This window comes from Monomorium pharaonis, chromosome 1 (genome assembly GCF_013373865.1).
Source record: "Monomorium pharaonis isolate MP-MQ-018 chromosome 1, ASM1337386v2, whole genome shotgun sequence".
Taxonomy (NCBI): Eukaryota; Metazoa; Arthropoda; class Insecta; order Hymenoptera; family Formicidae; genus Monomorium; species Monomorium pharaonis.
The window spans coordinates 41,320,955-41,338,064 of record NC_050467.1 but is presented as its reverse complement, the minus strand read 5'-3'; the positions used below and the strand labels follow the sequence as shown (position 1 = coordinate 41,338,064).

General features: G+C 34.4%; 2 protein-coding genes and 1 long non-coding RNA gene across 11 annotated transcripts in view; 2 read left to right on the top strand and 1 right to left on the bottom strand.

The window, feature by feature from the left end:
• Nucleotides 1-10,258, top strand: part of LOC105838076 (protein expanded) — a 54,575-nt gene extending 44,317 nt beyond the window's left edge. For 3 of the 4 annotated variants that reach the window (XM_036283372.1, XM_036283371.1, XM_036283363.1), the window contains 9 exons: nt 459-538; nt 1,253-1,332; nt 2,700-2,940; nt 3,591-3,866; nt 4,142-4,307; nt 4,647-4,955; nt 5,128-5,406; nt 5,669-7,464; nt 7,597-10,258. In XM_036283372.1, the coding sequence (XP_036139265.1) occupies nt 459-538; nt 1,253-1,332; nt 2,700-2,940; nt 3,591-3,866; nt 4,142-4,307; nt 4,647-4,955; nt 5,128-5,406; nt 5,669-7,464; nt 7,597-8,097 (3,728 nt within the window). In that variant the 3' untranslated portion in view covers nt 8,098-10,258. The remainder of the gene's footprint in view (nt 1-458; nt 539-1,252; nt 1,333-2,699; nt 2,941-3,590; nt 3,867-4,141; nt 4,308-4,646; nt 4,956-5,127; nt 5,407-5,668; nt 7,465-7,596) is intronic. The other variant, XM_036283368.1, reaches the window with a different exon arrangement.
• A 67-nt stretch (nt 10,259-10,325) lies between these two features.
• On the bottom strand, nt 10,326-16,996 carry LOC105838073. Of its 4 annotated transcripts, XR_004962355.1 has the most exons (8): nt 16,340-16,996; nt 15,730-16,174; nt 15,163-15,451; nt 14,960-15,059; nt 14,709-14,819; nt 12,563-14,618; nt 11,444-11,505; nt 10,326-10,706 (listed from the first exon to the last, which is right to left on the bottom strand). It is a non-coding gene; the product is annotated as an uncharacterized LOC105838073 (long non-coding RNA). The 4 variants fall into 4 exon arrangements; XR_004962353.1 differs by having other exon boundaries at nt 11,444-14,618; XR_004962354.1 differs by lacking the exons at nt 10,326-10,706; nt 11,444-11,505 and having other exon boundaries at nt 12,558-12,764; nt 12,891-14,618.
• LOC105838069 (probable multidrug resistance-associated protein lethal(2)03659) overlaps nt 10,713-17,110 on the top strand; it is a 37,655-nt gene continuing 31,257 nt past the window's right edge. For all 3 annotated transcript variants that reach the window (XR_004962348.1, XM_036283385.1, XM_036283381.1), the window contains exon 1: nt 10,713-10,982. The gene's annotated coding sequence lies outside the window, so the exon portion shown is untranslated. The remainder of the gene's footprint in view (nt 10,983-17,110) is intronic.

Genomic DNA, 17,110 nt, shown 5'->3' with positions numbered 1-17,110 from the left:
AATCATCCTAATACATTATTGAATAATAATTTATTGAATAATATAAAAATATATAAGTATAAACGCGAATAAAAACTTATGTGCTATATAATGTTAAACAAAATTTCGACTTTACACGTTTCGACTTTACAAAGTCCTCTTCAATCGTAATAAAAAAAAAAATATATATATATATATATAACTTAAAACAAGAGTATAATAAATCCGAGAGTATAATTGAACAGTTAAAAATTGATAACATTCGAAAAAACTTTATCGCATATCGTCAGTAAAATTGTGTCATACAGATAAAAAAGTGATAGTCTGTTACCTATTTTAAACAAAATGTCAAATAAACAATAATATGAATTGTATATTTAATTAAAAAGTTTGTGTGTAGAATATTTTTAAAATAAGGGCCTAATGCTCTTCGTATAGTAATGAACTTGCGTCGAAATCAATTATTTTTATCATTTCAGACGGCGAGTACTTGTTTGTAGATCCTGAGAATAAGCTAAGCAAATACGCCCCAAAGAACTGGCGAAACTCTCATACACATGTAAGTAGCTATTTATAATTTTATTATAATTAGAAAAAAAGATGTATGAAGAAAGAACGGAAAGAGACGAATAGAAAGTAGATACCGCAAGAAAGAGAAAAAAATATAGCTTACTGGAAACTTTAATTACAGAACTGATCCGAACAATGATTTTGTAGTACATAAAAAACGACAATTACGATTAAAACAAATTTACTCATTTTCTGACGTTTAAAGGAAACGATAATGTTAAAAGGAAACGACAAATTACAGTACAGCTCGCTGAGATATTTGTGGAATACAAAAATTATATTCCTCATTTACTTCTACGTTCTAACTGAACCGCGCGGAAATTAGTTTCGACTCAAGTTCTCTCCAACCAATGATCGAGCAAAACTGCGGACTCATTCTTTTATAGTGTTCGTTAAGAACTCGTCCTCTTCACGGTTGTCTTAATAATATCTTAGATGATGTAAGTGATACAGTGTTTGCTTCCTTGAGTTGTTCAGACAATTCACACAATTTTCTTTAAGTATCAACGTTATCGTTTTTTTATAATAGAGAAATGATTAAATGTGATTAACAATTTTGTATTCCGGATAGTCATGATATGTAATAATTTGTAATACATAATAATCATTATTATAATGAATATGCTTTTTATCGTTGGTCGAATTGATAATTGTTAAATAAAATAGTATGCTGACATATTGTAATAATACTTATCATTTCCAGGGTTTGGATAGCAGCGGAAGTCCTATATTTGTCCTATATTTTCGAGTTCGTTTCTACGTCGATACTCCATTACTCTTAAGGTAACGAATATTTTATCCTATAAATAAACTACTTACCTTTTTATAGATAGATTTTTATAATGTAATAATTTTATGTTTACGTAATCGGTCAGCGCGCGCGCGCACACACACACACAGAGAGAGAGAGAGAGAGAGCTTTTTTGAATATTTATCTCGATTTGTTTGAATTTATTTATTTTATTTATTTTATTTAAACAACATAATGTTATACGAAACATTATCTTCATTGATTATTCATTCAGAAAAAGACTTTATTGGAAAAAGTATTGTTTTATTATATGAAAGTATTATTAATTATTAATTATATTTGCTTCTTTAAATAAACAGTTTTGTTTGAATACTCCAAAGAATGTATTTCTTTATTTTTAATAAATTTTATTAAATCTTATCTTTCTTTTTGTGTAGGCATATTTGATCTCCGATTCGATTCTCGATCGCGGAATTAATCGTAATGAATAATAAGCCATATTACATTTGAAACGGCGGCATTGCAAAATGTAAAATGCGTTCGGCTATTTGTTCTTTTTTGGACAGTCTGAAAGACGCCGTCGGTGTCGTGCGATTAAAAGGCTCTGTCGTCGGGAGAGGAAGAGAGACGCGAAAAAAGGAAATGAGGGACGCGCGCGCGGAAAAAGTGAGACGCAAAATTACCTGCAGGTATCGGGGGTACGAAAAAGATTTTATTTCGCGGAACGAAGTCCGGATTCTCGTCCGGTAGCCGCGTAGTGCTACCTATTCTGGTAATTATAAAGTAATTATACGGAGCGCATGATAGATAGACGGTGCGCCTAAAACGAATACGGCACTCCTTGGAGCGCACCTCGGTAATTATACCGATTCGCAGTGGTCCTTTTTATCTCGGGACACACGAGACCCCTGTGATTTACATTGAATTTGACGATTCACCACACGTTTGCCCCGAAGGTTTAATTTTTGCGCTACGAGCCTCGACCGTGGCGCGCGGCGCTCTATCTCTCTCGCCGAGGCTTCCGATTTCAGTTAAGAGGTGTACCACCCATCAGTTTGGATCACTTCTTGAATTGAATTGTGAATCGAAGAAGTTATAAGTTACACTTACGTAATGTCAATTATATCTTGACAAATTACATGATTTAGATCCAGTCGCACAACTTAGTTCAATCAGAGTTTAATTAACTTTGTCTAATAGGAGGATTTGTTTTATTTAAAACAAATTTATCTATTGGACATGGTTAGTTAAAAATATAAGTCAGTCCTGAGTAATTCTGATAGCAAGTATTAATTTCTATCTCTCTGTTTTTGAATAGTTAATTGTTGAAAGCGTTTTTTTTTTATTTGTCTCTCTTTAATCGTTTAATACATTTTTAATGTTTGCGTTACTGTTTCAGCGATGAGACGTCACGGCACCACTATTATCTGCAACTGCGCGACAATGTCGTCAGGCATGGCGGCGGGGTGGAGAGCCTCCATCCTCACCATCCCCTTCACGAACCTTCTATCGTCACGCCGCTGTTGGTGCTCGCTGGGCTTGCCCTTCAAGCCGATCTTGGTGACTATTCCGAGGAACGTCACAGACCGCATGCAGGATCAATCGGCTATTGCAAATCCACGGATTACCTTCCCCCCCATGTAAGCTAGAGATTTCCAGTTCTCGAGATTTCTAATTTTCTTTGATTATAAAAACCGAATTATATGTATATATTATATATATTTGTGCAAATCAAAATACTGTAGCAAGAAAGTTCTCGACAAATTAAATATAACATAGCTGTTTGTAAATTATATTTTAAGCAATAATTTTTAAGATACAAAAGTTTATAAAACATGTTAATCACAACATATTTAGACAGTCCGCAGTTATGATACCATCGTAGTGACCACGTAATAAATGACCGTCTAAACGTGTCTCTGATAGATCAATTTGAATTTCTTATATTTTAAAAGTTACTCCTTGAAGTAAAAAAATTTACAAGTAACTATTAAATTTTCGAGAACATTTCGTGGTATAGTATTTTGATCTGCGAATTTTGAAATACTCTGTAAAACATGAAATATATTGCATTAATTTTGTTTTACATTTAATATATGTAAAAGTAATATAATTTTATATATGTAAAAGAATTGATCGATGACTATATTCTTCACATAAACATATCTACAATACATCTGTAACGTGTGTTATACTTCTTTTTAAATTTAACTATGTGTTAAATATGTTCCTTGTAATTGTACCTTGGATTACGACCTTTCGGTTAAACGTGTCTCTTGAATGCTTTAAGATGTGCCTCGAGTCGAACGTGCTTGCCGTACTTGCAACCCAGCATCGAGAGTACAGTGGACTTTCCAGAGAGGAGGCAGAGTTGCAATATATCCGGGAGGCGGTGCTGTTGGAGGCGCCGCTCAACGCTCACCTGTATCGGCTGCGCCGGAGTAAGAACGAGGCGGGACCGGGGCGCATACTCCTGGCAATTTGCGCTCGCGGAGTGCGAATCTACGCTGAGGAGGAGACACCCCGCGTTTTCGCTTGGAACAATATCGGCAAGCTCTCTTTCGACGTAAGCGTTTAAAAGAAAAATTATTATCGCCAAAACTTTCTTCTGCTGATTCGCTATTGAACTGTGACTCTATAAAAGCTCTAAAGTCAGCATCTATTCTTTTCTTATGTTGTACATATTAAGAAATAAATTGATTTTTTTTTGCATTACTATTTGTCTGATAGTACAAATTAACACAGTATTTGTCTGATAATACAAATTAACACAGTATTTCATCGAAGACTATTTAAGCGCATTTCAATATTAACAAAGAATGTTTTGTATTTTTTGTGCAGCGCAAAAAGTTCGAAATCCGAGCGGTCGATCAGCCCGAAAAACTTACCCTTTACAGCGGATGCGATGACAAGAGCAAACTTCTGTTGGGACTTTGCCGTGACACCCATCAGTTCTCTATGGCTATAGCGCCTAGAGTAAATGAAGCTATGAAACGAGAGGAAGAAGGTGAACTTGCTTTGTATTTTTATTCGCTGTTAATTGTGCATGTTGAACGATTAATTATTTAATCGCTCAATGTCATCAATTTTGTGTTCTTTGTTAACTCATGGATTATTTAAAGTATTGTAAGATAATATTCTCTTATCTTTCAACTTCATCTTTTCCTTTTCCTCCGCCATGTCATGACTTATGTTCATAACATATATTTTCTTTTTCCTCTCTTAATCTTTATCATTATCTTATTCTTTTTCCTAATTCCTTCCTTAAGGCCGTTATGAAAAAATAAACACATCTTCGAAAATGATGAATTATAATAATAAAATAGATTAAATGCGGTTTGTGTAGAGCGGAAAGTCTTGAGGGATTGTTACATGTACCCCACACGATGTAAGTTGAGTTTAACGGCGCGCGGTGCGCGCGGTGATCAGCGAATTTCTGTCATCTCGAGTACATCCTCGAACACAACATCCGGTATTGTCAGCGATCGGGTGCATAGTGAGGATGAGCCTGATACCGCACCAGCCTCGACCGAGTGTTTGCCACGTCTTACCGAGACGGTGCCTTATTCAGACGGCCAGAGTAAAGTTTTAAATGGCACGAACGGGGATACGGACAATCACTCTATGCCACCTTCTTCCGTTTCTATTATTGACGGTAAGCTTAGTCAATAATAGAAACTTTGTTGTATTAATGTAGAGTCAAATGTTTCATCTCCCTCTCGTATTATAATCTTCCCCATTTGAATAGAAGGAACACATGCTAATATTTCTTATCGACTGTTTTCACCGTGAAATGTCGTCTAATATAATGATGGAATAATTTTCAGAGATTGACAGTTCTGACGCTACTTCTACGTCGGTGGTGTTACGCCTTGCATCGAGTGCTGCTACCGCTGCTGAGGGTTCGCAGTGCAGCAGCAGTTGCAGCACAGTGGTTGTCGTTAATACATCCGCGGGCGGTACGTCGCGGATGCGCCGCACCTCAGCGACTTCCAGCTTGGAGCTGGGCTACTCGCATACAGCGCAAAATTCGGCGATTTCCTCGGAGACAGCTAGCTTTCCAGGCGTTATTTATGATAGGTGTAAGAAGACAGGTAAATACACAGGTGAGCGAAAAGGAGAAATAGCTACAGTTTAGAAAAATTGACTTTGTCGACACGGTCGGAGTACTATAGAACCTTTTTAGAATTACTTGGGCCAAATCCCTCTGTGTTCTGCTGCACACATCCCCTCGATTTTCATTGCCATTGTAATAGTACGTGCATAGAATACAAATGCCGGTACCCTACTGTTTTCTTTTTTGTCTGTCTTCTCAAAGTAAGCATGGTCACGTAGTGTAACCGTAAATCTTTAAATAATCTTTCTCAGGTACTGATATTGCAAGCGAGACCAGCGGCGTGTACACTCTGAGAAGCAGTGAGATTCAAGACGAGAGAATTGGAGGCGATATGTATTCTCCTACAGGCGATACCAACGAGTCCTCGGCGGCAAGTGACGTTTGTGCCTTAAGTTCCGTTCAATCCACCACCGATGAAGCGTCCATCACGTCCGGTTTCTACACTATTCATAGTGGATTACGATCCGAAAGTAGCGACGTTTATACGGAGGATGTCGGCGTGGAAGATCAAGAGCCGATATATAGTCTTTGCAAGGGCGACGACGATGACAGGGACTCCCTGTCGAACCGACAGCTCGAGGATTCGCGTTCGCGTAGCAACAGCATACTCAGTGTGAGCAGCTTTCGAGGGGACGGGAGCGACCCATCCAGCGCAAGGCCGTTGTTGTCGGCTGATGAGTTATCGGATCTCATAGTCGGTAGGTATCCTCCGCGCAAGACTATCGGCAACTCGATGGACTCGGACTGTGACTACGTGACGATGCCACCGCCGCCACCTCCGCCACCGCCGCCAAGGACGGACAGCGATCGACAATTACCGCCGCCACCACCATATCCAATACAGAATATCGATTACGCGACAATCAATGCTTCAAAGAGGTCCAATATACCGGAACCTCAGTCTCGGGAACGTCAGCCACCACCGCCTCCACCGCCGTACAACTCAAGCTGCAGCGACTTTGTCCCGTTGCCGCCCAGACGAACCGATCCACCGCCGCCGCCGCCTCCGTACACGTCATCGCGTGAGAGGATTCAAATACCACCGCCCACCCCGCCACGAAACGACGCGGTGACTCCGCGAGAACCGCCACCACCACCGCCGCCTTATCCAACCGATATATCGACAGCAATCGGCACCATTCCAAGAGCCACGAAAACTACTAACGACGTTGCCGGGAATGTCGCGCCGAAACCACCGCCTAGAATCCAACCTCCTACTTATCCAGGCGATAAAATGAAACCTACCCCCGTACATGCCCCAGTTGCCGCTCTTGTCGTAGGCCCGAACAATTACCTAGATGTACATGCTTCCCGAGCCGGTCCGGTACTTCTACCATATCTGACTACACCACCGCCGCCGCCTCCTTTGCCTCCGCCGCCGATAGTACACCCGCGACAACCGCCACCGCCGCCACCGCCACCACCGCCATCGTCATCATCGCAACAACCAGCATCAAGTTTGGCGACTGTCTATACAAGTCAGGTTTCTCGATCACAAATAGAGCAGTACCAGCAACAACTCTACTCCGACGTTGACTATGTTATGTTTCCACTCAAAGATCCTGCGGTGTCAAAGCAAGAGTACATCGACGCTAAACAGGGCTCCCTTCTGGCGGCGATGGCGGCTTATCCACCGCCGCCGTATCCGTCCTTTAACAACAAGTCCTCGGTGATATATCGAAGCACACCTTATCTTCCTGGTTCCTCTTTTTCCTCGCAATCCAAATATGCATCCAATCAGAACCTAAGCTCCAGCGATACCGGTAGTTCTAGCGGAAATTACCTTCAGGGCAATCTGAACAGCCACTATGCCGCCAGCACTAGTTCGCTGTACAGTGGTGCAACCTGTTCGTCAACGGGTAGCCACAGTCTCAGGAGAGAGCCGCCCGTGCCAGCTCATCCGCTGGATGCGTTTTCGCGGACTAGAAGTGATGAGAACATCCTAAAATGCTTGGATACCTTGATCGCAAGCAAGATGCAATCTCTACCGCAGTCCAAGCATCGCAGGCTACCGCCACCGCCACCACCACCGCCCTACGAAATACAGGTAATATAAGAAAAAATGCCAAATCTCTTATTTAATTTATACTATGCGTAAAAGTTATTAAAAATTCAGAGGAGGGAGCACTTGGGACTATTTCAATTTATGTTTAATGACAACGCATACTATTTGTTTCAGAATCTTGAAAAAAATCAGCCGTTACCATCATCTTCTTCAGCAGCAGTTTCCTTGTTAACTGCTACAACCAACAAATTTAAGAAACTCAGCAACGGTGTTGAAGAGAATGATGAAGGGAAGGGCGATGATATGTTAGACATTCGAACGCTTCGCGAGAAAAGTCGTAACTTGGACTTACCGTTAATTTCCGCATTATGCAACGATCAATACCTGTTGAAGCAGACGAAGGCCTTTGTCTTACCGAAGCATCCCAGCGAGATAACTTCCACCACCGCGTCCACGAAGAGCGGTACACGCAGCAGTAACGGTGCGACGTCCAGCAGGAACAAATATCCGGTGAGCGGACTATCAACGACACAAATTCAGAAACCACTTAGAAAATCTTCGACAAGCACTCACAAGCATCCCTCCGAGACAAAGAGCAGTGCCCACAAGGTCAACACCTCCTCCGCAGGAGTTTCAACTACTAAGAAGGACTTTACAAGGGCATCTCACTCGTAACGCTTGTGTAGACATTCTCTTCTCATTCATAGACTTTTATAGCTCAGGATGAAAGTACATTCCATAGTCTCATAATCATCATCGCACGTGTTATGTCGATTTAATGTAATTTATGCGACGTAGAGAGAGAGAGAGAGAGAGAGAGAGAGAGAGAGAGAGAGAGAGAGAGAGAGAGAGAGAGAGAGAGAGGAGAGAGAGAGAGAGAGAGAGAGAGAACTATACAACGTAAATCGTTCCCGCAGACCGTGCTTCTTTGATTCAGGGTGCCATCTTGTTTGTTTCTTCTTTCTTTTCTTTTATCTAATATGTAGAAGCTCCAACTAGATGATCATTTGTTCCATAATATTAGATTGACATATTTGATTGATATTAGACACTAAACCGTTATTGTCTCTTGCTCAATTATTATGTTGCGACGAAAATTTCATTCATAAGCCCCGATAAAGGCGGCGCTAGTCCCGCTCGTTGTTAGGATAAATCATAAAGTTATTGGCCATTGCAAACATGGTAATCATAATGTGATAATCTTCAGAGAATTAGATAATTGTATTTATATATATTACGCTACTTATTTTACATTATTAGAAATAATTTAGGAATTAATATTTTTAGGCGTTAATATCATCTAATTATGATGATATAGAAAATTCAAGCAGTGGAACATCTTGGTAGTACCAGCAATACACACTGAGTTATAATTAACTATTTTAATCACTACGTTTCCTTCAATTTACAGAGCTACTCAAGCGATAATCTTTTATTTATTTCGAGTATATAGAATTAAATTATAATAAGATTAAAGTAGAAGAAGGTCAATTGATACTGGCATATCCCATTTTGTTTTTGGATTAAGATTTTTTAAACAAAAGCTAAAAATAAAATTTGGAAAACAAATGTAACCCAAAAAGTATTTTCTTTTAGATGATACAGCAGTTTTTATAATATTGTTTTATATTTACACAAATTCCTTGTGCTGTTCCACAATACGTAACATGTAGTGCAATTATATACAAAATTAGATTAAATTAAATTCGGTTTTAGTTGATTTTATATAAAAAAAAAGTTATGAATGTATAAAACTGGGTTTCTATTTTTTTAATTAAGCAAATCATGTTTTTATTAATATTAATATAGTCCAATGCTTACTTTCTAAAAAATAAGGGGGTACCGCTTTGGAAGATTTATGCTATGCTAGTATTGACACGATCTTCGTCTACAATTATGTACTTGTATATTGTTTTCGACGCGATGTTTACTGGAAATTCTATGAATATTAGGTGGCCAATAATGATATAGTTTACCCTACTCTAGTTTATCCCGTATCGTAAAGAAAGAAAAATGACTTCCTTAATATATATAATTGCAGAATATACATATATATTTCGGATGAAAACTTTTATGTGATTATTGTAATTAGAAAAATAGTAACTATTCTAGAATTTTTCGAGTAATATTTATTACCAAGCAATTTTTCGTGTTCTTTAATATTTCAACTAGTGCTTATTCCATAGTGCACTATTATTATCAGAGCGTTTTATTAATGCACGTATAGTGCAGTTAGTGTAGCTGATTTTTTTTGTACTTTTGTAATTGGCGTAGTTTATAAAGCTACGATATAAATTTACCGATATGATGAAGAAATTGATTGTTATATTAATGAAATATTCTAAGTGCAATGCAGGGTGCGTATAATATATTTTTTAACGTTTTACTTTTCTAAAATATTTCTAATATTTATGCAAATTTAAAAAATATCTTTAAAAAAAGATTTATTGTTTTGAAAGTATCTCGAAATAATAAATTTATTTCGTTTTTTATATTATTTGCAATATTATAAATTTAATATAAAATTAATTTTATTTTCGATCTTGTAAGAGATCGAACTTCTATAATCTATAAATAAAAGAGAAAGCAACAATTTAATAAAAGGACAACAATTTAGTCGTAAAAGTAGCTTAGCTATTAATTGTCATTAGATCTTAATATTATATTACAAAATTTCGCATTTGTACATAATATTGCGTAACATAATACTGCGTGATTTTATGTGTAGACAAAAACCTCGTATGTATGTATCTCACGCGCCATCTCACTTATAAATAAATAAATTCTTTTGTAATAAAATATAATTTGTAATAATATAAATAAAGCGTAAATTGAATTGTTGTATTTTATACTTATTGAATATTTACTTTACTCAATATTGAAATATGTGAGAGAAATTTAACTTTGCATATAATTATTTTATTTCCATTGTCACTTAGTACAATTTTTTGTATTATACTTTTTGTTGAAATGTAAACAATGTAAGAGATTGTGTACAAAATATTTTTTAAATTTTAATTCATCAAAAATGTATATTAATATGATATTTTTAATGAACATTGCCATTTTTTTGTAGGAAAGTTTTTAATACATTATTGCATTAATAATTCCGAATAAATAGATGATATCGTCAAGCTTTCTTGGAACAATCTACAATCTTACTTCAGTCGAAAATGCCAATAAAGAAGTGAAAGTAGAGAGGAGAAGAGAATAACCAATGAAATAACATCTTAGTGACGCAACATGGTGATCACATGCTCAGATGCGATTCGCTCAGACAGTTACTGAAACAATAGTTTGTTTAAACTGTAGTACGTGTAACCTTCACGCGGATTTAATTACGATTTATCATGGAGTGTGGGGCAGTCGATCGCCTTTTCCCTTCGTGAAAGCTTTCGACGTCGCGAAGTGACGGTATTTTATTCTCAAGTGTATTCGACTAAGATTTTAATCGTTTTCTGCAGTTGTGTGAATTGTACCACTTCAACGAGAAATTCACGTTTATTAAAATAGCACATTCTTTCTGGGTACGCTGCATACTTAAGAATTTCATATGCATGGTAAGTCCAAATAACATATGATACATTGTATTATATAAGATAATATAAAACTCTTAAAACTGAATGCAATATTTACTTTAAAAAATTGTAATTCAATAAGATCTATTGTTTAAAAAAAAAATCGTGTATTTAGCATTTTTAACAAAATGCGTGAGGCAAATATTGCGTGTACAGTACTGGCCAAAAGTACGTTATATTATTATATCTCATATATATTATATATATCTTTAGGTTTTTTAGCATAACTTTCATTTAAGTAAATATATTCAACATTTTACAATAAATACCTAGTATTACATTTCGTATATGATGTGTTATGAGGTTTGACAAAATATTTATTGTAAAATATATTATTAAATCCATTTGTTTTACTTAAATGAAAGTTATACAAAACCTAAAAATAATATACTTTTGGCCGGTATTATATGTGTGTAATTATTATCTATGATATTTATACTTACTATTCAAATTTGATTAAAAGATGAGCAAAAATGTTCCATTAAATGTCATCATTTTTCTTATCCTGAAAAATTTATATTATATATATATATACATATGTAAAAGTGAGAAATAAAAATCTATTTTTCCATTATTAATTTGTTAAGTAATAAATAAATTCTAAAATCTAAAAATAAAAAATTTATTTAACAGAGATCTTTAAACAAAATTGGTAAAAGTTTAATGGTTTTTAGTTCTAATTGAAGCATGAAACGAAAAGAAAGATTTTGATAAACAGTAGTTTTTCATAATTGTCTTGTGATCTTAATAACTGTTCTTGCGTGCATATGCGAGGACTCATCGCGGTAATCGTATGTATCACGCGTATCATATGCCGCATTTCATGCCTGCAATTACAAAGTTCGATGTCTATGTATATATATTATTAATAAACGGGAATCGACATCTGGCTGTGGTAAATATGAAAGACTGTAATACAGCCAGCGAGTTTGAATGTTAATATTTCTTTTACATTTCATTATTTCAAGTTTACGGTTCACAGAAATATTTTCATCAGTATATGATATAAATACTATAGATCTTTTTTGTATAATTCGTCTATTTAGACGAAAACAATAATCCTATTTATATATAATTGAATCTTTTTACAAGAATTTGATAATCTTAAATTTCAGCAATACTCACGTTATATTTTTTGTTTTAATATTATATTAATTATTTAAAGAATCTTATTTGTTTAATATTTCGAAAATATAGATACTCTTTAAACAAGAATGTTATTTTTTCTGTGCAGTGCGTTTACAAATACTTTATTTCTCTATCGAATTTATTTATATGAATACACGTAATTTTCCTACGTACGTCGAGATTAAGTTACATAAAAGTGTGAACGCATGACTCACCATTTCCGAGGATAATTGTAATGGAAGTTAAATAATTTGACAAAAGTTAAACAATGAAAGAGCTGTCTACGGTCGCTGTCAATTAGTTTGATAAAGATCTTTGATATTATGTAGCATTATAAAATGCTTTCATCTCCTCACCGGCTTTATAATTCGTTCTCTCAAAGTTCCCGTTCTATGATCTCACCAAATCGTTTGTTATATAAGCAGGATACTTACACAAGTATCTAAGAATGCCGTCTGAGAATTCCTTTGTCAAAGTTACGATCATGTGTTCAACATCATCAACAAATAAAGATCCAGATATTTTAAGTATTTCAGAATCACATGGAGACTGAAGTAAAATTAATCGAGACGAGAAATCACGGTTGAGTCAAAAACTTTATGTTGATATTAGGCAAACCTCGATATATGTCAACACCTTAAGCACACGGTTTAAATAAAAAAAAAAAAGACTTAAAAACCTCTGTAATATCAAACATGTAAAATGATACATTTTATAATTTTTTATAGCGTATTGCAATATTAATAAGAATCTACAACTTACTTGCACATCGCTTGCACTCTATACGCTGTTCTTTCCTCGAAAGCTCGCATGAAACTACACCAAATATACAAATGCGGGAGCGCAAGTAATCTCTGTTAATACCTTATAGCTGTCTATAGAATGCAGGACTAGGCAATTGCGCAAAAAAATTATGAATTGCATATAAGCGTGTTACTTGAGCCACCTGTGCTTTAATCCAATGTAAAATTAGTTATCTTTTATAATTGGTTCTTAACATCAAAAGTAGATCTGTACTGAGAAAAAAATGTTAATTTGCCTGAATTTTTCAACTTGATTAAATTTCTTTAGTTCAAATATTTAACTTAAATACATAAAATGCTTGAACTTTAATTTAAATATTTATATATTTGACTAAAATATATAAATACTTAAATTAAAAAAGAAATTTAAGCAAGTTGAAAAATTTAACAACTATTTTTTTCAGTGTGTATGATTTCGGTATACACGTAGATCTATACGTACGTAACTACAAATACAAATTGTTGCCAATTGGTTCTAGGAACGATCGTGCGTGCAACTTTATGAATTTCCGAAGATATTGAGTGATGTAACTCTGGTTGAAAAATTAGACATTAACTTTCTTATGTGTCTTCAATCGAATTTTTATTTTAATTTAAATAATTTATTTGCTATATGAGTTTTGTTTGATTTTTCTATTACGATTTTTGAAAGAAAATCAATTATCAATACTCAATGATCGATAAGCGATTATTGATAAAAGCTGTGCTGTTGCACACACAATCATTCTTTCGTGTAACACAGAACATTTCAGTAATATTGCAATAAGTTGAATTTGTAATTATATACATTGCTCGATGATTGATAATCGATTATACATATGTTGCAATACAAAAGATGCATATTTTATGTGTACTTCTTTATCTGTCTATCTAACATACAGATTCGTATATATGAATCATATATAAATTTTCCCATAATTATTCATAATAGAGTACGCAACATCGACAAGTATGCCAAGGAAGTTTTGATAACCTGCATCAATGTATACTATTATATAATATTACACAGAATTTTATTTAAAAAAAAAATTACTGATTAAAAATTTCCGGAAAAGATTAATCGAAGAGATAATTTTCAAATTGTTTTAAATTCATTTATTTAAAAATAAGAATGTATTGGAAAATAATAAGGAATTCTGTAAAATAAATATAACCCTTACTTCTTTGAAGTGAGGATTAAACAATTTAAACTTAAGCTTCTCGACTGTAATTCAACGATCTCAAATCTAATATAGATTTGATATCGATTTAATATTGATATGATATCAATTTTTTAATTATTTTTTGATTTACAATTTGAATGTAAACTTCTTAACTGTAATCCAACGATCTCAAATCTAATATTGATTTGATATTGATTTAATATTGATATGATATCAATTTTTTAATTATTTTTTGATTTACAATTTGAATGTAAACTTCTTAACTGTAATCTATGATCTCAAATCTTATATCAATTTGATATTGATTTAGTATTGATTTATTATCGATTACTTATTATTTTTAGAAAAAAATATTTCAACACACTTACGTCTGTAAAACTGTTTAAAGAAAATATATAAAATCGTCCAGCAGTTAAGTAGAGCATAATTTGACCGCGAAGCATACATATTAGCAGACACTTCTTGCAAATGAGCGGCATTTCGTACCAGCTGCATTCATAGTATGCATTCTGTATGTTTATACACTAAATACGAAACAATCCGATTAGTAAGCATAATAATGTTAAAATAAGTTTCTTCTTCTATTTGATATTATTGTCTCTTCTTAATGATACCTGTTGAGTTAGTTGGTCACCAATCAAGCAATATCCGAAGAGCATGAGAAGCGCAGTAAGGGCGAAAAAAATAAAAGTGCAGCAGGTTGCTAATTCTGCCACTTCCAAATTCTAAAAAAAAAAAGTGTCAGTTGTAAGAATACATATATATGTTCCATAAGTTTCAATTATACATATATATTTGGTGATATTATCTAAACAATTTAAAACTGATTTTAAATTTCAAAACAATATTTAATAGTGTGACATACCATTATGACGTAATACAACGAGATAGCCAATACAATACTATTGCCGACGAGTTCACTCAAAAGAATAAAATTGAAAATGTCGTCGACGGATTTTGCCATCCTTTAGCCATTATGTTCCGACAGCATTATACCAAAGGAATAAAGAATTAAGGAAAGAGATCTGCTTTGCGTTATTATACATACGATATTGCAAATATACTTACCATATTATCTTGACATGCATTTGAACAAAGCTACGAATTCTGTCTATTATCATGGTCTGCGAGTATTCACCAACGTGTCTGATGCGATATGACAAAATGGACATTTCGCCACAAATGTGGAATACTAAGACAATCAACAGGCCAACCGCTGCCATGTGACAAATAGACGTGTATATCGGCGGCATTAGATACAGGTACGTCAGCACGTATGTACGAGTATTACTGATTTCGAAAAATGTATGGACTCGGAAAGGTAATGTAAACGACTCCGAACTGTTACGATGTAATGCTGGAAGAAGGATGAAATAACAAAGAAATAAAGTTATTAAAGAGAGAAAAGAATTTTATTTCGATTAAAAATACATTGGTAATAAAGTATTGAAAAAATGCAAAACAATCTACATTTACAAATTTCGACAAGTTCTTTAATAAATATTGTTAAAGTAATGAAGCGATTTGAATATCTATATCGCAGATACAACATAGTCTGTAATAATATATTTAATAACGCATTGCAACAATACATTTATAACGAGTACATTAAGAAAAAGTTTAATAAATACATACCTTTAGTGGTTACGAGATATATAAGTGGTCTAAGGTACATTAATAAGACTGTGGAGAACATACTGACGGTTGAACCATATATAAATATCTTGGATATATAATTGTAATTGTAGTAAAGCCTTTCTTCCTCAGAATTTTCAAATTTGTGCTCCACCATATCCCTCTTTATTACGCCGATTAAAAGCTTCAGCAGATTGCTGCACTTTATCAGGAACATTACCGGGAACGTTATGGAATAAACCACTGTTTCCACGAGATTCATCACCATCAGTTCCAAATTACCAAAAACATCGTACAAGTCGGTATACGCCATGACGAGATGAAGCGAATAATATGACATATAAATAACGAAACGGGCATACGTCCGCTGTAACGGCCATATTCCTCCGATGGAAAAGATCCGTTCTAAGTGAACAAATAAGTTTTCAACATTGCCGACTTTGTTCTGTAATTTTTTAACAGAAGTCGTTGAAAGTGATGTAAATTGTGCTATTTACAGGATAGTACATTATCTTAATATAATTAAATTACGATACAACGAATATCAAATGCAGAGAAGCCGTTCTTCTCTCTGCGGCGAAATCTTCGCGGTAGAATAATAACTTCTTACTTTCATAGTAAATCGAGCTGCTTTTCATCAAGCGATCTACAATGTTCTGTGATTTGTTTCGTTACAGGACGTGCACGAAACGTATAATATCCGAATTAGAACTTATGTTATAATTTCGCTATTTCAAATTCTATACTTTGATATGCAACATAATAGCCTAATAGATCTGCTATTAAGTTGTTCGCGCACAATTTTTTCTGGCGTAACTAATTATCTTACCGTCTCACATGGAGAGCCGCTCCTTTGCGACTCTTCTTCATATCGAAGCGTCTTCTATTCCTATACATTTGATACAGCGTAGAAAAATTGTCGCGATCACGGTAAAAGTCATTAAACCTTTTAATAATTCCTTTAAATGCCTAATAACATTATTAAAGTAATCGCGTTTGCGTGCCGCGCATAATTAAACGTATCTGTCGTATTGCAACTGATTTACAACGAAACAGTAGCATTAATGTAGGATTGTAAACGCAATTCTACAGTAATATCTATCTGCTGAACGATAGAACGTATGTACCATTGAGTCTCTCTAAAAAATACATATATATATATATATAATAAGTAAAAATATATAAATAAGAAGTAAAGAAATTTACTAAAAGAGATACACTGTAATAAATTTGGACATATGAATATTATTATAATATGACAAAAATATTATCGAAGTCACTACACCGAGCACCGACGCTTGCAAGATATTTTCGACAGGTGAGTATATTTGTATTATAGTAATTCTACTAAATGTAGAAGCTTCATGATGATCAAATGGGT